Genomic DNA, 23,585 nt, shown 5'->3' on the forward strand with positions numbered 1-23,585 from the left:
AAAAGCAAATGTTGCTCTGGGCATGGTACTAACATCACCTTCAGGGAGTTTCAGGCCATGAACATGTGCATGGATGACAGGCATGTTACAGAAATGTCTGTGTTTGTGTCTATAGTCTGAGCAGGCAAATCAGGGAAAACCAAATGATTTCCCCAGTAGATAAAATGATAATGAATGGTGAGGGTTGAGGGGCTGCTGGTGCCCTATGTGGGCAAATGTAGGGTACATCCTGGAAGGGTTGCCAGTCCATCACAGGGACTGCACATGGAGGCAAACAACCATTCACACTCACACCTACTTTCAAGTTAGAGTGTCCAATTAACCTCTGCATGTCTTTGGACTGTGGGAGGAAACCGGAGTGCCCGCAGAAAACCAACACACACACAGGGAGAACATGCAACTCCATACAGCCATGCCCTTGTTTGGACCTCTTTGCTGCAAGGTAACAGTGCTAACCACTATTCCGCCATGTGGGCCCAAACAAATGTAGTTGTGCATAAAGGCAGGGTAGGCGGTACAGTTATAAGCAATTTTTCTTCAGAGGGACAAACATTTATACATCTCTGCCGGTTTGGGGGATTAATTCTGTTCTGTTGCTGTGGCTGGAGAAAGTGCTTAAAAAGGCCATAGGTTATCCATGTCTAATCCACCATTTTAGAGCAGACAGTGATAATCTCTCCTCTGTTCTCCTGGGGTGTTAAAACCAGACCATTAGGCTGGATTATTTCACAGACCAGAAACTAATGTGTTAATCATAAATTAGAGGCTAAGCCTGAGTGAGCAGGTCAGTCTGAGGTTAGTCCCTCTGCACTATAGGGGACTTTCTGTGTGAAAAGCCACGGCTTAACACTTAGTAGCCCCAACATAATCAGGCAGAAACAATGTACAGTACTGTGTAATGTGTCAAAGCTACCTTAAGATGAATGTTAAGAAAGAATCTATTCAATCCTCTGTGACTCTTTAAATGTACATTCGCCATATACATGTAAGCATACTTTATGCAAATACATCTTAACACACACACACACACACACATGCACTAGCTCATATAACGCCCTTTTAATGGGCACTCACATGACAAACAGCTGAGATAAGTCAATTTATCTGTCTTCAGTCCACATGGGGAATCTTTGACAAGAACAGAAATAAATACCATTCGTTTGTTTTTTTTTCCCATTCTGAAATGATGCCGCAGGGGAACTGGCATGCTGTCTTAAAAGGGGATGATACACGACCTTTGCTATGTGTGACTAATACTTGGCTCCTAAAGACAAACAAAGGTATTTTATTAAATATCCAGCAAGAAAACACAAAATAACAGACATTATAACATTTACATAATGGGACAGAAAACATAAAAGACTAATTGGATGAGAGAGAATCTAATCCCTGATTCACCATTTTAGGCACATTAAGACTGGCTGACTCAAAGAGCACAGAATTTTACAAAAGAGTTCTTTATTTCTAATAAACAATGAATAAATGTAATGTAGGTTTTTTATGATTTAATGATGAAAAACATTCATTCAAACTGCTGTACAGAGCACAGGAAACGATGCTATATTTCAGGACATGATCAATCTAAATTATCGTAGCAGTGATTCAAACATCATTAATATGACAGGACAGGTACAATGGGAGAAGGGGCACAAAAATGTAACATCAAACAATAAGACTTGTTCAACTTTGAAAAAAAAAATACATTTTTTTTAGATACACAAAGGACACATACATTGTATGTGTTAAATCATTTTTGTTTGTCAGGACATAAAAAGCTAACTACATCATTCACAGATTCAGCAGTCTGTTTAAATACCTTATTTCTACAAAGTGAATTTACATTTCTTTTAAAGTACAAAGTGCAAATACTATGGTTCCCATTATTGCCGATTGGTGAGGGCACATTCTCCATGCAGGAGGGGAGATCTCAGTTGTGGGCTTAGCCTTGCCTCTTGGACTGATTCTGAGGAGAGGGAATTAAAGTGACAACATTTTTAATGACATTCCTGAATATGTCATCACTGGCAGAGCTTGAACAATGCATTTTAAGTTAGACTGCTGTTGTGCCATTGTTTCCTTGAAGGACACTTTATCCAACAGTATGAGAGGAGACAGTAACTTACAAGTTTACTGGAGGATACGCCTTCTCCTGCTTTGGCTGCTGGGAGATATAAAAACAGATAGAAACGTAAACAGGCACAATATGAAGAATACTACAAAAACATTCTTCATTATTTCAAACAGATGCAGATTAAAGCAGGTTTGCCACAAGGGGAATCCTTTGCTGGTAGACAGCATTTGCTCTTTTCACTGCTAAACATTTGATTAAGATTGTTCTACTCACCATCTTCTTTGGTCACCCCGAGGCAGCCCATCAACTCCTGCAGTGAAAGCGCCTTGTCATTGCTGATGTCGCAATACTCAACAAACTTCTTCACACACTTCTTTGGCTTGGATTTCTTGCGCAGGAAGCGTTTGAAAGGCTTAATCTCCTTCTTTCCAATGTCCCCACTGGAGTTTTTGTCCAGCTGGCTGAAATACCAGTGGACCACCCTCTCTTCCAGGGTGTGGCTGGGGTCGGGCTCGGCCATCCTAAATGACAGGCATCATTAGATTCAGTCAATTGTCTCGGATGCTGGAGCACACAGTCCATTTGGGCCTTATTGTAAATGACTGAGCCCGCTGGTATACTGTTGCGACATACCTTCCGGCTGACGCTGGATCTGTGACAGCGTGCACCATGTCTGTCGACAGCGCATCAAGAACACTTGTCAGGAACTCTGTTTTCTTTGCCCCAGGACAGCCTGGAAAATCAACCACAGATGCGTATACAGTTCATTTGGAAGCAAGGATTCTCATCAAACACAAAAAAAATGTGCATCACAGCACTGAACATGTGTGTTGAGGTGGAATGCTGCTGTCATAGGCGTCCTGAAAACATGTTTGTTGTAACAGCCGGTGTAGTTTTAATGTGAACAGCACATAAAGTCAGCAGAGGAGAAAATATACCCAAACAAGACTTTCACAGTTGTCTTTAACTCCCTCCCATAAAGTGTCAGACCTCCCCTCATGTGGAGCAGGAAGAGAGTTCCCTGCCAATCATCCTGGGGGCCCCTGAGTGGTTTTGACAGCCTGGGGCACAGAAGATGTCACAGAATAGTGTATGTATGGACAAGAGGGTCCATTCAGCACCTGAGACTCACCTGACACATCAAGGGGATCAAATAGAGTCTCGACTTATAGGATTTTAACTGAGGGATGTCTGATTTAAAGGTATGTATTAGAGATTAACAGCCACAGCAGCCGAACTTTAATATGTGGTGTGATTACTATTTGAAATATCAGACATAATTAACCCATCATCCTATGAGGGTAAATCTATCACTAACTGCCCGACTAAAACTGACAGAAAAGCATTATTTCATGCAGACTGATGGCTTGAAAGGGTAAGGTAAAATCAGGGACAACTGGAGTGGAATGACCCTAATGATAGTAATTGTCTGTTAGGCCACAAGAGTGATGCAGAGGTTGTTCTGGAAGAGCTGAAGGCAATGGAAGCCTGAGAGATTCCTGGATTCCTCTGGGCTCTCCTCTACTTTCTCACAGGTTAACTTCCTTCTGCTCTTCTGCCTGCAGAGAACAAGAAATTCTCTTTTTATGGCCCAGGCCTGCGGGGCCAGATTCTCTTGTGTTGCAGATAATAGCATGCTTTGCCTGTCTCTAACAGGTGGCGACCAGCATCGGTGTAAACACCCAGCACCCAGCCTCCACTCCACCTTTCCCAAGTAGCACAGGGCTCTGGCAACCTGCGCCAAGCTGAGGACTAAAATATTCACATGTTCCAGTCTCCTTTACATGCTGAACAGACCTGCAGTTAAGTTTTAGTGGGTCCTCCCAGGCCCGAGTCCAGTAAAATATCTGACCTACCTGTCAATGGCCAAACTGGTGCTTTTCTGAGCTTTTTGTGGTAAATGAGTCTAGACAGTCACACAATTGCACCGTCAGAAGGCAAAGTGTTTTTATCTGGCCCCTGACTGTAGAGAGATTTGTGGGATGGAAGTTGGACATGAAGCTCAGTGTTTTTCAATGAGAGCATATGTCCTTTCCATAATGCTGCAGGAATTCAAGCATGTCTGCAGCTCATTCAAATTGGGGAGCCACCATTAAGGGTACAGTCCTACCCTCTTGGCAGCAAGAGTGTTTCTTGTGGGGGCGGGACAGATCAGCTTCTGTCTGTCTGGGCACTGTTTCGCTGAAGGGCAGGACACAAATGTTCCTGCTGCCATTCAGAGGAAATTGAGTCTGGCCATTTTCCGTTCGGTTCGAGGTTGTGGCAGCAAACGTCTGCTGCCTTACTTTGCAATGATTATAATTATGTAATGTCTGCATTTGACCAGATACGGGGCGGAATCGAGCTGAGAAAAGCCTCGAGTGATTACATTTTTCTTGCTGAAAATCTCAACATCTACGCCATTCTACACAAACCCCCATAATTCTGCTGCCCTTGGCCAGAAAGTGTACTTTATATTTGCATGTGTGTGACCCTGTGTTAGTGTCAGACAGAAGCAGTGTTTTTCTATGCAGCCATATGGGTCAGGGTCCTGTCAGCACTGCCTCAGTGCTATCCCATGAGTCTGCTCTGTGCAGAGAGCTGAATATACTGCTTTCCTCTCCTGCTGCTTTTAGAGCGAGTTGTTCCTATCTTGCCTCGTTCCCCCATAAACCTCTCAACACCTGTGCTGCAACAGCAAATAAGCTGCAGCAACAAGAAGGCAACATTTATAATTATCCCAGCTCCGTATACTGCAGCAACAGGGTTTACAGCTGTTGATGCAATTTCACAGAGAGAAAATAAGATGCTGTATTTTCTGAGAATAATTGGAGGCCTGGGTGAAATGTTGCAGGTTTGAGTTAAATGTTTACAATGAAGTGTGTGTACTTGTATGAGTGACTGTGTAAGCTGATTGCTGTTTGGTTTTTTTTTGTTGTCACACAGCACAGTGTTTATGAAGGTGTTTTGTTGGGCTTATGATCTTTCTCATGGGATAGTTGCATTTTCCGCCACAGTGTAATTTTCCCTGCTCCATAGATTAGTAAAAATATTTACCAGTGCTGCCACTGGAAGGCAAAGACCAGGAGCATGTATTGGTCTGAGGAACATTCATCTTTGACAGCCAATCTCACTGTTTTATACACACGATACAAAAGTCCTTGATGCAGAGACAGAGTGCTGCTCTGCTACTAAACGCAGCACCTGCGAGCAGAGAGCACAGCTCTGGTCTGGCAAACTCTTAAATAAACAGTTATGGATGGGACAGAAACAGTGGCAGCTCTGTTCATCCGCTGCTGGATTATTAACATGTTTACCAAACCACCAAAAAAGGCAAGTTTGCCAGGCAGCACTCAGCTTTACACTGTGATTTGGTTGTCAGCATCACCTGCAAGCTATAACTTCACTTTGCACTGGTTTTATGACCAGCCATGCCTGATGACTGACACAAATGAATAAGGATGACATGTACCATTGAGAATTTATAAGTGTAATGAAAATAAAGCTGAACAGACGCCACTCACTGTGCTGTAAAACTGTGTTGCTTATAACATATAGTTTGAGAAAGAGCTTCATTTATTATTGTCAATAAAATAGATGCTTCAGATAACAATAGGTTTCCAAATACAGATAAAATGCCACAATATTAAACCCAACATCAACATAATGAAGCCTTTAACAGGCAGAAAATACCACCTGAAATCCTTCAAAACATGGATTTTGATGCACATTTAAAATTAATCACAGCTTGGGCTCAGTTTAATATTTGAGGTGTTTAGCAGACGCATCGCAAATAAGCGGCACAAAATTGTTGTGCCGGATTTTCAGAGTCCCGCTCACATTCACGTCGAACGCGGTGCAAAAAAAGACTGAGTCATGATTGAGTGACGCCAACCTTGTGCTGATTTTACAAATACGGTGACACCTGCTATACTAGGTCAGATAAATGATGTTTTACTCCTTATATGCATTTCTTCAAATCCATCATACATACTTTACAGCACTTTAAATCGTTAAAACACGTCTTTATTTATTTATATTTAACTCATTGGCTGCCATTGACTGCTATTGACGTCAAATCGGCCACTGCATTGAAAATGGCTGGCAGCCAATGACCTTTCACGGCCCACTTGCAGTACTGCCATGGCCCACTAGGGGGCCGTGGCCCACACTTTGGGAATCACTGCCTTAGGGACTGTTGGTGGTCTCATAGCATCACAGAGACCAGTGGTGTGGGTAGAACACAGACATTGCAATGTGAAATTGAGTTATTTTGTGAAGCCATTCGACCACAGTGACCAGCCCTCTAAGTGAATTAATTGCTTTTAGATAATTGCCGAAATTATCTCGACTATTTCAATTTATTGTGACATTTGTGTGACTTCATTTCTCTATCTAATTGTAAATTGCTCTCAAACATACAATGTTTTCACAATTTAAAGTGTCAAATCCAGACAAGCAAACTTTTATCTATCAAAGCAAACACAGTCTCACCTGCAACTAAACCGACCCCATCCCAAAGTGCCCTCCTGCCCTCAATTTACTTATCTACACAGTTGTCAGTCTTTCTATCACTACCTGTCTCTGGCATCCTATTATCCATTATCTCCACCTCTCCTCCCTGCTGTCTCTCCTCCATGATATCGTCCCACTATCCTCCGTCCTCCATGTCAGTTTAAGAGTAATCCTGCCCCCGATCCGTCTCTGTCTCCTTGCTTATTGACCAGTGAGGGGCAGTATCTGGTAATCCTCAACTCATTATCAAGCATTTCCTTGACCACCAGTGCTTATAGTGTCTCTCTCTCACACACACACAGACACACACACACACTGTTATCACAACCTTGGAAGCATCGCAGCAATTTGAGGTCTACTACTTTGCTGCTTCTTGGTCCAGTCTTTGGAGACCTACCTTGGAGATGTCTGCTTCTGTAATGGTCCTTGGGTTTAGTTGGATGAGCCCTCGCATTGCCATCACACTTTGGCTGTTCATACCTGTAATAGAACACACCATGTGAGAAAAACGCCAATTAATTCAAAGTCGAAATGGATATAAAGACGTCTTAAACAGTCTTTTCCAGAACGATAAAAGAGAGAAACCCCATGTTTTCCAATTACTCCCTAACAGTTCAGTCTCTGGGATTCAAATAATTGTTATGTGGCAAACCAGAGGCTGTGAAAGACTTCCAGAAGAGGGGAAGGATTTGCAGCTGGTATGAGGACAGAAAGGAGGGGCAGTGCAAAAAGTGTGAGATAGAGGGAGAGAGGCAGACAGGCCGTCAGAGAGCGTGGGACACAAGGAAGCTTTCACAGCCTCCCTTGTTGTGGAGCTGATGAAGTCCCAACTGCTGCTGTGTGAAGAGAGCAGAAGCTGCTCTGGGACAAGGAGAGAGAAGGGGGGAAAGTCCATGCTTCCATATGTGTGCTAATGTGGTGTCTGGCACTCTGCCTGGAGACTTGTTAATTTGATACCCAGCCTCCCTGCTCAATAAGAGTGCACCAGTGCCTCACTCTGCCAGTCTGACTGACCTCTGACCTGCTGCTTCTCAAACCACTGAGTTGCTCTGTCTCATCAGTGGTGGCCATGTCTGTCTGCATGATAATGTCACACTTTTTCTGAGCATCAAAGTCAGAGTCAGATTTCCTTTTTCCCTGCCTCTCTTTCCTCTAATTAAGACTGTAGTGCTAAACGCTAAATGCACACATAGTGATGTGTTTTAAGTCAAAACTGCCAAAGGGAAGGCAGAGACATAACAGCTATGCTAGTGCAGCCAGATGGTGAGATGGTAGCAAACGGTTGGAATATGAATCTAGAGTTGTGCGTTCAGAAAGCTCACGCTCACCTGAGGAGTGGGGAAAGTCTGATGTCACTGCTCATTGTGCACTGGAGCTTTAACGTGACTAATTTTGCATAATTATGAAGCCTCAGAAAACCTGGAGCAAGACGATGCTTAGTATTCAGTGAGCCAACAATGGTCATGCAACTGGGTCATCCAGTTTGGACAGCCTCCCTGTCAGTTGGTCATTCTGCTGTGTTAACGTGGCTAATGATCAGTTACCCTCTCTGTGTAACAACTGGCTGGTTTGTTTGCCAAAGGGAACAGAGCAATAAATTCCACAAATCTCTGCAAATTTGGGTTAAAAGTAGATTAAAGATAAGCCACCAAATATTGCACGGGTGAACTTTCTCTCACCTGGTGGAGGTGCCAGGAATGGGGCGACCAGTGTCCACCAGCACACACCAGCAGTAGCCGGTGGACGGGTGGCATTGGACCGGCTTGTACAGTCCTCCATGGGCACAGTCTGGTATGAAGACGGCATCGTTCTTGTGCTGCCTCGCCTCTTCTTGGGCAGACTGCTGCTCTTGGTCACATGATGAGGCTGGAGAGACGAGTCACAGGTTAAAAATGAAATCAGCAGATCTCTAAGCGGATTGTCTCACACAAATGTTTAATTTCGTGGTCACACTAATCACATTAAAGTATGACCTGGCTCTGTGGGTTTTATTTTCAGTATTACTGTAATAGTATTTCCTTATTATCACACTATGACGTTGTTATTTATGTAAAGTGTTACCAAATGATTTCAGTTGAATGAAGAAAGGTGCTCACAGCCGCGCTCTCATTGCAATGCTACAAAATCCCAGAGCTGGAGGAGGACGACTAAGAGGAGGAGGATGAGTGTTTGGAGACAGTGTGTGTAGACTGCTGTATCAGGCCCCCGTGGCACTGTTTACGGACATTAACGGGCTAATGACTACGTACAGCTCCCTATGCCCCAAGTTAAGTAAATATTTGGACACTCAACTGCCCTCTGTGGATGTGTGTGTGTGTGTGACAGAGAAAGAAACAGACGGGACAAAAGCAGAACGGTGGTCAGCCACACTTTTGCTTTCACACACCTACACACAGTGACTCAGTACTGCTGGGTAAAGTAGCAGGGATCTATATGTTTACACATGGAAAAACTGCAGTGCTCTAGGAACTTCATTAGAAAGACGGGGCTTTGCAGAGCCCCACCAGGATCTAATCAGACTTTTTTGTGCGTAGTCGCCTGAATCTCTGCAGTGAGGTTCTCCAACAGAGATTTGAATATTAAACTCATGGTTTTTTCAGGCTATGAAGGCTTTCATCACCACGCTGTCCCTTTCTTTGGTGCTTGCCTCGAGGCTCGGAAGCTACTGTGGGATTATGGATATGCCTTTTCTTTGTTTATTTTCATTAGAGATCTTTACCCACACAAAAGAGACCAAATGAAATGCCTCCCCGGTTTCTCAACCGACTTGCTTCGCTCCAGTTCCTCCGTATGGGCTCTCTTTGTTGTTTTTTTTTTCTTTTCACCCCAATAGCCCAAAGAGCACATGGTAATCAAATCCATCAATGCTGCATTTCTCAGGCTTTTTTATTGGTTGTAAATTATGATAATGAGATTCACACACAAATGCGCATATGCACACAGGGTTCTCATCTTTAAGATGGGTTCAAAATAATTCCTCCAAGTGCACAAAAAATAAATAAATCTGCTTATCTGTACAACGCAAACAAGCATGTGTTCAACCGGAGAGCAGAATGGAGTAGCTAAAAGAATAGGACATCCTGTGTTTGTGCCATGTGCTGATAATTAAAGATACGCCGCAATGGAGAGAACCACAGAGAAGCAGATCCTCAAAGCCTACTGCACTCCAACACCAAGATGTATTGGTTTCACAAGCCACCATCTGTCCTTAAAAGACAGGAAAAGCCTCAAACCATGATTGCTCACACAAGTAGGAAAAACAGAGAGCGTGCTTTCAGTTGAGGTTTGCAAACACCCCATCGCCTTCATTAAAGAAAAAAGTGGTCTTTGAAACTCACATGGTGCTCTGGTTCTATTGTTCTGTCGACTGCGAACCTGCTCTGTCCACAGAGTGGGGTACTGGGAAATGATGTCTGAAAGAAATCACCGAGACAGCTTTATTAGCTTCAATTGAAAACACACTCGTTTATACTAGAGCCAAACCTGCTGGTTCCAAAACTCACAGACTGTAAAAAGCACATCAAGGTTATCGTGTCTCATACTGCTGCTGTAGACATGCAGAATAAATTACATATGACAGTTGTGTCCATAAAAATACAGCAGGAGAAACAGAAGTAAGTAAACTGTAACTATGGGTCTCAATCTGTCTTTTCAAATAATCTCATCAAATCATAAAACAGTCCATGGAAAATACAACAGGGCAACATCTGTTTGGCCCAAGTGACAGTGATTGATTTTCTTCACTGCATGAGAAATGTAGGATGTTGTTTTCTTGTGTATTTTTGTCCGGTCGTTTGTTTTTATCTTTGCTTTTGTTTTGGTACTTTGAAGTTGTTGTTTCCTGTATTATCATTGCTGTTGACATGGCAGCTTCTATTAATGTTCAATGTTTGACAAGTTGCAAATTCAGTCTAGTAACTGTGTTTATTCTTATCCTGCTTTTCACACATGGACTACAGATTAAATCTTGCCTTTTGGCAAAAACCCACATATATATATATATATATACATATATATATATATATATATATATATATATAAATATATATATATATATATATATATATGCATATTTACAGAATTGTCTATAGAAGTATGGTAATATTATGGTATAATAAAAAAAAGGTTAATATTACAGTTATTTCCAAAGTTATATTCAGGTAATAGCATGATAATGAGAATTACTGTTACTGTAATACTGATATTAAAATGTTCCATTATTAATACCAAGCTAATAGCGATTACTACAGAAATACAATGACATTGTCATAATATTACCTCACTATTACAAATTATTACCATACTATTTTTAGTGCACTATAGAGTACAAAGTACCTGCAAAATAAAGTAATAGCAATTTGGACTTAATACTCCCAATCCAATCCAATCCACTTTAAAAACAACAACAGCTGAAACAAAGTGCTGTACATCAGAGATAAATAAAACAAATACATAATAATACAAGTAAGAAAGTTATATAATATAAAAAATACTCCAACTGTCTAAAAGTAAAACTGATTAACAGCATTAATACCCTTTCACACATAATAAACAGTTTTTGCATTAACCTATATTTTATAATTGGCCACAGTGGGGCTATTCAACAAAAACGACATAGTCTCTGTCTCTCGGAATCGTTTCTTGTTAAATATTATCAATATAAAAATGTGTTACAATCATATTTTCCTTCAGTCTTTCCTTAACTATGAGGCTCTTTTTCCCTTTTAAGGACGGGATTTGGTTTGGAGTCAGTCAGTGGCGTCTCAGTAAACACAGACAGAAGATCAAACATTATTTTAGCTCACAGTTTGACAAAAAAAAAAAAGCTCACCTTCTTCATCTGCAGTGGGATGTGGATCCACCACTAGACCAGTCTCATCTGCATTTAGAATGGAGAATATTTGCAAGGAGACTACAATTACGAGAGTAAGCTAGATTAGAGAATATTGAACTATGTGAGATTTGCACATTGCCCGGGCCAAGAAGGACGGAGACAGAAGTAGAGGTGATGACAATTAGAGATGTCCATGAGAGTTGAAAGATGAAAGTGGTGACTTGGAGTAAGAAGAAAAAAATAGTGGTCATATGTTCCCATAACTGCTTCATGCAACAGGAGAGATCATTAAGCTACTGAGGACAGATTGAGGTCAGTTTTAATGAATGTGGATCAGTGGTCCCCGATGATCTTCTCCATCCTTTCATTGCCTGCATTTTAGTTTTGAATGCTGTGTGAAGGTGGGACACACACACACACACACACACACACACGGGGTTAAGGATGCAGAAGCCAAGTATGAGATGAACAAATTAACAGTGGGAGAATCGAGCTCAGTGTTTGTTTGGCCTCTGTTTGTATGATTTGTGGTGGGAGGGAGATGGGGACTGAGGTTTTGAGCAGCTTAGGGGTAAAACCACGGCCGTAGGTGTGGTTAACCTCAGTGTGGGTCACTCAATCTGCACAAAGTAAAGCTCTGTTAATGCATGAGTCAGGGCATCTTTAATACAGTCACTGGATTAAGCTTAACTTCGTTTCTTAAACAAAGAATTCTCCATTGCAAAATCAGGATTTTACATCCAGTATTTGTTGTGCCAGCCATTCATCTGCTCAGTGGATAAAAATATATAAGCATGACAGACTGAGGCAGACCTGTTATTACTCAGCTCACTAAACGGATGGAAATGTCATTTGAAAAAGTGTCTTTATGATTTGGATTTACTATAAACCACTAGTGACCTCTCTTTACTTTGCAGCCTTTTACATGACTGTAGCACCTCCTTTAGCATCTGCCAGGAAAGCCTCACACCATTTGTGGTCAAATGGCATTAGTTTTACTGCTGTTTGTCCGTCGTCAGCTGCTAATTTGTCAAGTTAAGCACCAGAATTGGGTTTATGGTAAAAAAAGGTTTATGTATGAACTTTACCAAATATTATAATAATAAAAGTGCTGCAATGGCTGCTGTAAAATGCTTGATAGGCTTCTGCGAAATGAAAATATTGATACAATCACTGTTATTTTCAGTGCTGGCACGCCACAATACTACAGTTTATTCTGCTTTTTACCACTCTGTTTATTCAACCAGTTCAGACTGAACCGCAACCCCCCTCCATGTCCTTCTTTCCTTATTCCCTCAACTACAATTCTTGCTTCTCTCTCAAATTTTTGCATTCCCACATGATCTATGTGTAATGAGATGGCTGGGCTCAGGCAGACACCATATCCAAGACTGTTTACAGAGACAGAGGTAATGTAAACAATAATGTCACATTAACGGGAATGACCTATGTGACAAACACAGGAGGATGGACACACACGTTTCTCTCTCAAACACATATTCATACATACAGTACGAACATACACACACACGACCATATAAGGAATCAATCTGAATCAACTGAAATGACAACTTTTAAGTCTTCAAATCACATCAGTTCAACAAATAATCTCTAAATGCAGCCGGAGGAAAACATAGTGGTTCTGTGTCTGGAAGAAGGTTTATGTTGATGAGAGACAGAATCAATATATGGAGGAGAAACAAAGAGTAAATGTTTCCTTGTGTCTGTTGCTGCAAAAGAACGAAAGACAAAGAGGAGGAAAAGTTAGAGAAGAGTTTCTGATGTCATTGTTCTTCCATTCTGGCTGCCTCCTGGATGTTTGGCTGCCTGGTAAATACAACAGGCGGTTATAGGTGCTGTACGCTGGCGGTATGCATTAAAACTCACCACAGCTTCTCTCTTAAGACTTGTTACTCAATAACAGCCTGCTTTTATATCAGCCTTCAGGCAGCTCACTCGCTCTTGCATTGACAAAATATTAGGGAGACAAGCTGTAACAAGCGACCTGCCTGCTACATATCCAACACAGATGCAGGAAAACACATGAATACGGAGATGTACATGCACGAGTAAATACGCACACACACACACACACACGCGCGCATGCACATGAACAAACGTGGAAGCACACGTGCACGTATCAGGAGTCATTATGCCTCTCAAAATGTTTTTTTCCTCGATTTGCAGTCTCACCTGCTTTACCTGGCTCTCGTGTGGTCGCCCTCTCTTGTTTGGATCCTGAAAAAACAAGTTGAAATCAACTCAGACATTCATCACCAGACAAGCTTTTTATGTTGAGCAGTGTTTGGAATAACGCCGTTTAAAAGAACGGCGTTATTTTTTCAGTAACGGGGTAATCTAACTAATTACTTTTCCCGTCGTTACAGCGCCGTTAACGTTACTGGACGTAAAATGCGGTGCGTTACTATGCATTGATTGAATAAACTGTGTAATCCCAACGCACCCCTGGCTCACAGCTAGTGAGGAGGCGGATTAATAACGAGGTAAGCGATTAAGATTGACCAAGGCAGAGTCACGTTTCACGCATTACAGCATACGCGCCACACACACACACACACACACACCAGCTAAACAGAATCAATGAAGCAGCAGAGATGGCGAGTCAGGATTCCGATGTAAAGTTGGCATTTTCATTGTTTGTGGCGATAAAATCACTTCTTCAAGTTCATTGTGATCAAAGGCAAGAACGTACATGTAATGTGTACATTATGTCCCGGAGCAAAAACTCTGTTGTAATCAATTCTAATTTAATGAAGCATCTCACAATGGCACACACATCTACAAAGTTAGTTGCCAAAAACACCGATTATTGAGAGTTTGATTTATTTAATTAAGAATAAGACTACAGAGCTAAACACACTTTTTTGTTGTTTAAAAGTTTACTTTTGTTGTCTCAGGTTGAGAGAGTTTGATTTAATTTGCTAGAGTTAAATGCACTTTATATGGTGTAACTGCTTACTTTTCTTACAAAGATAATACTTGAAGTGCAGGATAAACATCTTGTCGTCTGTCGACGTGCAATAAATATAGAAGGTTATGTACAAACATCTGTCTGTTCTACTCATTTCAACTGACTTGTGAAAACTACACAAAAAAATCCAAATTCTTTGACATATAGCAACTTTTTTTAACAGTAATGCAAATAGTTACTTTCCCTGGTAACAAGTTACTTTTATTATAGAGTAATTCAGTTACTAACTCAGTTACTTTTTGGAACAAGTAGTGAGTAACTAACTAATAACTAATTACTTTTTTAAAGTAACATTCCCAACACTGATGTTGAGACAGACGATTATAAATATATAAATAATATCCACAGGAACAAACAAGCACATTGGCAAATAACTATTAACTATATAAAAGTAATTCATTTTGAGTGTTTGAGTGACGTTAAGTCATTTTTAAACTGAATGTATACGGCGATATCTGTTCAGCCGGGCAGTTTTAACCAGCGTTGCTACAACCACTGCATCTGGAAATGTCTCTCTATTCTGAGAAAGCTGAAAGTTCCGTGGCAGCCCCACAGAGAAGTGCAGGGATGACATGTGGCATTGGTTATTTGATTGTTTGGCAGACACCATCCTCTAAGAACACATTCAACACTTTCATTTAGTTGCTCAGCTATGCAGCAAGGGTTTTTCTATTAGGCTTATTTACACTACAGCTCCAGGCCTTGGACAACGCTCAGTCCTCGGGTGGCCCTCAAACCCTGTGGCCGCGAGTCAAGTTGCTGACCATTTTCTCACAGGACTCCCAAACACACAAACACAGAGAGAACGTCATGCTATGCTATACTGCATTTCGATGCATCATCGTTGCTTCATAACGTTACACAAACCACATGACTGAAAATCTGCCATTTAAAATGTCAAACATGGGGCTTATTGAAACATTTTATGTCTGCACAAGTGCAGTGAACTGCTTATTACAGCAAAAGTTTACCATTGCAAGACAAGTTGCGGGGATTTTTTTTACCCACCTTGGCATCGAGGCTTTTTATTGGCCACTGCTGAGCCGCTGATGGGTCTGCCATTGGGTGTGACACACCAACAGTATCCAGTGTAACTGTGGCACTGAACCTGCAATCAAAATAGTATGAAAAACACAAAGCCAAAATATGCTAAACCAGAAATTACATTTATTTTAATTTAATTATGAAGGAGCCTTCACATTAAATACATTAATAATAACACAAATGAATAGAAAATTGTTATTTTATGTTTATGGGTGTTTTATTTGTTTCATTACCTCACTGTATGTACCATCAGGGTTGCATACAGGCACAAAGACCTGTGGGAAGACCTTCTTGGCCTGCTGCTCTGTGTACTTCTTCTCTGCTACACATCTGGATGTATCTGAGGAGCACCACAAATCACCACAATCACTACACATCACAGAGACCCATGGTTCAACCCACAGCTCAACTATTTTCTTATGCCGCACAACTATGAAACCAACACTTAAAAAAGTCAGTAAAAGATGTTGAATCTCACAGATGATGAAGAATGAAAGCGAAATGCAGGGAGAGACAGAGAGGAAACAATTCAAGACATTTCAGAGGCGGTAGATACTTGTGTGGCTGGGAATAGAACCAACACCCACGGTCTTATTAGGAGCAAGTCAGGCAAGCCTGCACAATGCCTGGTGGTAAAGCCATTACTGAGCGAAGCAGCTCATGCTGCTACTGTAGAACATTCCAGTCACTCAAGAAAAGGGCTGATGCATAAGGAAAAGCTGACCCTTCCTTAATGTCTCCGAGTCTGTCTCACACTCCTCCTAAACATCGAACATCTCCCACTCCAGCCTCCTCCAAGTATTCATTGATATAAAGGAGAGGTAAACAATGTTTACCTTCACCGATGGTTCCCAACGTCTTACACCACTTTCCCATTCACTTTCCCCCGAATGGAAAGTGATATTCTATGAATGGGCACTGCACTCACATCGCTCTGTCAGGGACATTGCTCATCCTGTCAATCCACAGCTGCCCCATCTCACCTGACTAACAGCACCAGCTGTGCAAACTCTCAGGAAATGTGGGACAGTAGGGGGTTTAATAGTAACTCGATGTGACACATAAGCTGCCTCGAAATGCTCGTCAGGCTGTCAGGCTCAAATCACATTAAGACAGTGACTCATGTTTTTTTGGAAGTTTTAAAACATTGAGTTTGGTCAGGAGGCTGCATGTCGCTGGCAAGTCTTTCAATGGGCTGTCCATTAGTCACATGCATGGAAATGTGCCCGGTTTTCTCTCTGGTTTGTGTCTGGTGTGTGTGTGTGTGTGTGTGTGTGTGTGTGTGTGTGTGTGTGTGTGTGTGACACTGTCACTGGAGAAAGAGGAGAGCAGAGAAGAGGAGAGGAGAGGAGAGGGGGGAAAGATGCTGGGTGTTTCCGGATGGGGGAAAACAGAAAAGTGAGTTACGCTAAAGTTAGCTCCGGTGGAAAAACCCAAAACCATCGTCTTTCTCCAGGGGGCTCTGACCAAAAAAGCTGACTGGAAAAAATGACAGGACACTTGAATCATCTGAGCGCAGTGATAGAAAACAAATGTGGTGCCAGTCTCAGCATCCTTAACACACAATCCCATCTCTGTGCTTCTAAGGCAGATCTGCCCTCTGGTTTATTTCGGGTGCTGACGCGGCTGCTGCTGCTGCTGTGTCTTTCACTCTGGCTGTCCAGAAGCAGAGGGGGGTCCAAACACTTCTACACCCACTGTTATTGACGCATACAAAACGACTTTCATAGACCCTTGTCCCTTTCAGCTTCCTAGCTGGAATCCTCTATTCTGTGTCCCGGCGCTGTCCGCCATATCCAGATGTCCGCTCAGAGACGTTGCCATAGAGACACAGCATGGGCGTGGAATTTATTTCCATCAAATGAGACGTCTTTTTAAGCAACTCTTTTGCTCACAACACCCTCTGCATTAGCAATCTTATAAAATAACACGTGAGAATAGTGCATTGTCCTCGGTCTATAGAGCAACTAACTAGTATAGAGTTAGGGCGAGCGGTTGGGTGAGAGGATTCAGGGCTGAAGCGTTGGGGTTTCTGGGCTCTTCTTTCGAACGACAACAATGAGGGAGTCTGTGAGCTGTCTGACCTCACTGGCTCTCCTTCCCAGTTTGCCTTTCATCTCCAGGCCTCCATTGCTCACACATGTACAGCTTTACATCTAGTATGCTGAAAATGAGACCATTCATTCCCCAAATCAGTAAATCTAAACAAATGGATTGTTTTGACAAATGAATGTCTTTCATTGGCACAAATGGGTGTGAAATGTGAAATGATGAAACCAGTGAGGCAGAAGGACACCCCCCCTCCTACCCACTCTCAGTGTGTCAACCCCACTCATCCACCCAGCGCTCAAAAAATCAATTATGCCGAAGTGAATTTAACCCACAGGTTTCCACCGCGACCCTCGCTGCACATTTGAGAGCATCAGGCTGTGCTGAAAAGTGTGACTCATGACCTAACCTTTGCATGGCCCTCGGATGACCTCTAGCTGGGGGTCGCGGCACTTGGCTCGAAGGAACTCGCAGCGAGATGTGAAGGTCCTGCCGTCGGAGGCACACAGCGGTTTGCGAGGAGCTCCGCTGCATTCCATGTTGCACTCCTTATCCTGGTCCACCCGCAGGAACTGCATAGGTAAGAAAATAGCAGATAAGCAAAGAAAACAATTAATAAATTAGCCTTTTCTGGGCACCAGTCACCTCCGCACCAAAACATTTTAATCTTCAAACATAAGGCGTGATTCTGTAAGAAAACTAGATGTTGGAGCCTGCATCGGGGGAAATATGTTTAATCAAAAAGGTAATACACTGGACAAACATTGTCAAATTCATACAAAACATTAATTCAGCCTTTAAGCTGTCATCAGATGTTCATAATCGACAGAAACACACAATAAAGCACTGATTAACAGCACGCACAATACAAGGACAGCCACTGTCACTGCAGGCCTGTGAAGGTTGGGGTGGCAACAAGCTGTGACTGCTACAAATGGATGAAAAAGCAAGTGAATGAATGAATGGCTGAATAAACTAGATGTCAAGGAGCTTTGTTCTGCTACAGTGAGTGTTGGATTTTCAAAAAGTTGGCATGATTTATTCAGCTCGCTGGAAAAATGATTGGGAAAAACTCCGTGTCCATGTCTATGCAGGTGCTGTTTATCCAAATATAAATACTGCGCAGATTTTTTTTTGTCTTCTCCTATGATGAAAACATTTGCTGTGATTTTTCATTCAGTTTCTGCTCTTTTGTTTTGTGCTTTGTTCAGTTTTCAGTGGATGTACGGTTCCAGAATCTGCCTGAATGGCATCCGCAACTTTTCTCTGTTTCACACCCATGCAAACACACACACACACACACACACACACACACTGTGGACTTACCTTTCTGTGGCACAAAGCAAAGAATCAAAACCCTCGCTTAAAGCTTAAGCCATACAAATCTGCTGTGAGTTATGAAAAGAAAGGGCATGGCAGGGTAGAAGAAGCAAAGGCATGTATCCAGGAGGAGGGCGGGTTGATCAGCAATAAAAGATTTGTTGTGTCTGACATCTTACAAATGAAGTGAGAGATGAGGTTTTGGTGGCAGCACTCAGCATTCAGACAGGTAGGGCTTCAGGGCTACATGCACCTGGAAGAGGGTTGGTAGGAAAGGGGGTGTTGCCCTGGGATGGTGGGGTGGGGGTATAACCCACTCATAAATCTTCATGGGGGATCAGATAGGCGAGGCCCGTTCAAACACATTGGAAGAGCAGCCGCAGGGAGAGAAAACGAGTCTTTTGGACTGAATCAAACTTTACAACATGCCTTTTCTTCTTTGGATTTTTTAAAGATTTGACTGTTGTATAATATATGCATTTGAATGAAGTAAAAGTATCCTGATACTGCAGCGTTGGGTGCTGTGTAACACTTGTCAGACAGTGGGAAGAGTGATGAGAGTGGCTAACAGTTATGCTTTTTTCTGAGAGTGGGGAGGCCATGGGAACTTCATCTGTGAGGAAGATGACAATGATTATTGTGAAGACTTTATTCATCTAATGATTTGTTAAAACGCAGATGCCACATTGGGATCTCATCATCTAAGCACCTGTTACCTAAAGGACTATACTTGGATTTTACACACTTTGGTTTTATCTTTACAGAAGCATATTGTTTCTTGAGTTGGATACGCTAGTTATTTAACAAATAAACAAACTGTTGCTGTAACACCGCCCTGCCCCTCCTTGGTCTCTTAAAAAAAAAAATTGTTTGCATCATTGCATCTAACTGACAGTCTCCCGTTGCCTCCCTCTTTCCCTGTCCCCCCCAAACTCATTAGGACATCCTTCTGCGGCAGTGACCTCTTCTCACCCTCCACTCTGTCTCTCATGGCTCACCCCTTCACATAAAGTCCAGCAGGCGTGACAGCCTGGTCTGAGGACGGGTTTTTGCAAAAGTCCACAATCTTCCAACACCAGTGACGGCTCCGGGGGTGGCTAAGTATGTCCAGCTGTGCTCGGTGGTCGACTGCTATAGCCTCACCACAGTCCACACTGACCACCCGGGTGCTCACACCACACCAGCATTATCAATATCAGCCCTTGCCAGGCAATAGACTGACAACTCAAGCAGAGTCATTCTGCAGCCCAGCGTCCTGCTAAATGTCCACTGTCCCACACATAACAGAATGTGCCAAACGCCTGCTAGTTTATAAAAAGCCTCCAAGAACACAGCACTTTTCTTTAAGTTCTTTGCAATGAAATCGGCCACCCATGAAATCAACCACCCAGATTCACTGTCAGGCAGATGACCACTGCAGCAAAAGATCTGAAGATCAGTGAAAGTAACGAGCGTGAAGGGACTATGGTGTGTTGAGGACCTCTTCCACCTGTGCTTTTTTACTGCCCATCTTCGTGTGTTGTTCTGTGGTGATAGATAGGTGAGGCAAAGGTAGAGCCCTGACACTCCCCTGATGTCTCATTCCAGCCTCTTCAGGACAGCATCACTGTCACGCACAGCAAAACCGTGCAACTGGATGTAACTGGGAGTAACTGGATGACCTTCGTTTTAGCTTCCACCCTAATTCATACAAAAGATTCAAACAAGACAGAACACATATTGTGACTCAAATCCATGTATTGCTTAGATCCTTTTCTTTTCCACTTCCAGCCAGCTGCCTCATTCATTCTCTGCGTTTCTTTCTCTTTACTTTGCTCTCTTTCCTTTCATTATACCCCCTTTCTTTCTTTGACCTCTCTTGGATGATGCTTTTTGCATCTGCTCAAATAATACAAGAGGTTGGCAAAAGAATAAGAGACGGGCGAGGGAGGGCGAGACGGGTGGAGTGCAAGGGAAATTTTTCTTTTCCAAGACCAACCAGCATACACATCAAATCCTATTACCTCCTCTTGGCTCTGCTGTATTGTGGGATTGAATGGAGTACGAAGGAGGTGACCCTCCAGCAGAGAGCACATTGTGGACTGATAAGGGCCTTCTGGGCTAGGAGGCCCGCTTCCAGCACCCAAAGAGGCCCCTCACACCGCAGACCAATAGGGTCAATAGGGGCCCCAGCTGAGAGCCGTGGCAAAAGTGTTAAATGGCCTTGGTGGGAGTTTCCTACATGGGTGCTATAGGATGCAAAGGGGATCATTAGTTTCCAGCATAGAGGAAAGGGAAGAAAGTGACAGGCTTAACCAGGCTACTAACTCAATCAAAGGAAAAGCCCTTTAATTGCTATGAAAGATGTTAAAAAGAAAGAGAGGTGCTGTGAAAGGCCACGATGATCATGTGACCATGTGGGTAGGTGCACAATTTTACAAAAGTGGGCGATGAAGCCCATAAGTTATACTAATATAGCTCAGCACATTTGAAAAAGGGGCAGCCAATGTTTTATGTTCTCTCATCTTTTTCGCGCAATATTTCTTCCTTCCATAAATGACGGACAACGTCTGGTTTATAATTTAATCTGAGGAAATATCCCATATATTTTACTGCCTGCTTTAGCTAAAATATGGCATGAGTACACTCTCTGTAAACCGGCAATGTCATTCAAACAATAAACCGTTAATCACCCACAATGTTCTATAAAACTAGAAGTGCCCCATGTGCTATTCCAATAAAGGTCTAATAAACCACAGTGGAGAAATGTTTCCTTCTTATGGTCACGTCCACAGCATAGTGCACCCTCGCCTGTGCCATATCAAAGCACACCACACAGACAGCTGTATTCTGTGCTGAGTAAATATTACCACCCAGGACCCTTTAATAAGGAAACAATATACATATACACATTCACAAAAGAGTATGTGCATGGTGTATCGTGCTGAAAATATAGGGGAGCATCTACCCAGAACACTTCCCACATTCCTCAGCTCTGTAGCGCCATCAGGGAGAAAAGATCTGCGACCCTTCACCTGCAGGTTAACAACTCATGGCCATTTGTTTCCAGTTGGATATTAAAGCATCTTCACCCAGATCATAAATAATGGTGCTGGAGGAGGAGGAGGTTGTCACTTCAAACTCTAAATCATGGGGGGGAAGCCTCTGACAGGGCACATTCCGCGCTCTGTTATTCCTTCTTCACCATGATACCTGCACTTGACTGTGGCCATGAAATCTCCCTCATCGGCTTTGTAGATGCATTTTCTTCTGAACCTGAAGAAAAGTGGACACGTTGTAAACAACGTCACTGACTCTAGCACCTCAAGCTCTTTTGGTGCCACAGACCCTCTGACACTAGCACCTTAGTCTCTTAAGGGCCCTTACAAGTACAAGAGTTAATTGGAAGAAGAGCAGATGAGCCAAGATGCTGCAGGGAGGTAAAAACAGACCAGCCGGTAGCTTTGTCCGGTTCTCAGATACAATCTGCAGGGACCTAGACTTCACAACATTTCACATTTACATTGTAACCTCTCTGTTGGATGATATCTTAAGTTATCCCTTATGTGGTAAAAATACATCATCTTGGTTTCTAATATTTTCTTGAGCTTTGATTTCTGAAAAATAAGGGACATCTGAAAATTCTTATAATGATTACAACTAAAATCATCATAGGCTATAAATTGCTATAAAACTGCACTTAAATCACGATGTGTATTCATGATTATAAGAAAAAAAAGACCATCAAAGGACACAAGGTTGACTATGGCTGGGTTTAGATTGACTTTTTTATGACTGTGGAGAAAAAAAAAGTGTGTTAGTGAGTGTAAACTTTTACGCGTGGAATGTAAAAACATCACATTAAATTGAAGACCGATATTTAAACTTGCGTGGTTCTTCCTACCGTGAGAGCGGAGAACTTTTGAGCGCGTCCGGCGCACAGGAGGCAGAGGAAGACCAGAAGCGGACTGACGCGCATCCTGACGCAGCGCGGTGATAAACTCTCCAAATTACGCACGGTCAAAAATGTAGACTGTGTTGCCTGGACTTCTCCAAAGCACAAATATTGTTTCTGTAAAAAGATTCAAATGTTTAAAAATCCACAGTTGTCCTTGTAAGAAAAAAATTGTCAGTGGTGGAGCAGGGGTTGCTGGTCTGTTTCACTTCGTCTCCTTGGTTTCGTCTGCCAAAACCTTTATGTAGACACTCTCCTTATTTCTGGCAGTGCGATAACCCCCCCGTGTCCCTGACCTTTTCCCTCCCTCGGTGTCTCTTCTCCCTCTTTCCAATTCTACTTGTAATCTCCACACCCCCTCCACACTTGATTTTGTGGACTAGATCCCTTATCGGATGCAGGCAGCTTCCTCGCCGGTTGGTTGGTAGGTGTAGGTTTGGAGGGACTCCGTCTGCTGCTGGTAGCTGAGGCAAACACGTCAGGTATTATTCTCCTGGTTCAACCCCCCCTTTTTTCTCTCTTTCAAAACCACAACAATTCCCCTTTCAGGAAACTGTTCTGATGATGGGTCAGGAGGAGACTGGGATGAGAGAAGCTACTGTCTGCTGAGAGAACCAGCAAGGATAAGAAATCTAGTGTGCGCCCAAACACTCCTGCTGCTTGACACCCACCACACGCCCCCCGCCTCCCCTCACTCAGAGTTTTTTAATTCCCTCTCCGCCTCATTCTCCAGAGACTTAGTCAAATTGTAGAAGCAGCACACAGTAGAGATGAGATGAGACACCGAGCTGATTCACATTATGATGAAGTTCGGTTTGTAGTGGCATAATGAATTATAATCTTTTAA

General features: G+C 42.6%; 1 protein-coding gene across 4 annotated transcripts; it reads right to left on the reverse strand.

Annotated features, from left to right (window-relative positions):
- Positions 1-1,269: 1,269 nt before the first annotated feature.
- Positions 1,270-23,377, reverse strand: smoc2 (SPARC related modular calcium binding 2). 4 transcript variants are annotated; one of them, XM_044046226.1, is made up of 13 exons: positions 22,688-23,377; positions 17,894-18,056; positions 15,669-15,775; positions 15,400-15,499; positions 13,593-13,637; positions 11,397-11,477; positions 9,904-9,978; positions 8,245-8,431; positions 6,963-7,045; positions 2,705-2,804; positions 2,345-2,592; positions 2,124-2,158; positions 1,270-1,963 (listed from the first exon to the last, which is right to left on the reverse strand). In XM_044046226.1, the coding sequence occupies exons 1-13, from the start codon at positions 22,760-22,762 to the stop codon at positions 1,940-1,942; spliced, it is 1,323 nt and encodes a 440-aa protein (XP_043902161.1). In that variant the 5' UTR covers positions 22,763-23,377; the 3' UTR covers positions 1,270-1,939. The 4 variants fall into 4 exon arrangements, with proteins under 4 accessions (XP_043902161.1, XP_043902160.1, XP_043902163.1 ...); XM_044046225.1 differs by having other exon boundaries at positions 2,124-2,161; XM_044046228.1 differs by having other exon boundaries at positions 2,124-2,161; positions 11,397-11,444; positions 13,602-13,637; positions 22,688-23,376.
- Positions 23,378-23,585: the final 208 nt, after the last annotated feature.

Source organism: Solea senegalensis, linkage group LG15 (assembly GCF_019176455.1).
Source record: "Solea senegalensis isolate Sse05_10M linkage group LG15, IFAPA_SoseM_1, whole genome shotgun sequence".
Classification (NCBI taxonomy): domain Eukaryota; kingdom Metazoa; phylum Chordata; class Actinopteri; order Pleuronectiformes; family Soleidae; genus Solea; species Solea senegalensis.

Coding starts and splice junctions, on each gene's coding strand:
- smoc2 (XM_044046225.1), bottom strand. CDS start 22,762: ATGCGCGTCAGTCCGCTTCTGGTCTTCCTCTGCCTCCTGTGCGCCGGA. Junction 15,500..15,668: donor CTGATGGTACATACAGTGAG/GTAATGAAACAA, acceptor TTTTGATTGCAG/GTTCAGTGCCACAGTTACAC. Junction 7,046..8,244: donor ATTCCTGGCACCTCCACCAG/GTGAGAGAAAGT, acceptor GTTCTATTACAG/GTATGAACAGCCAAAGTGTG.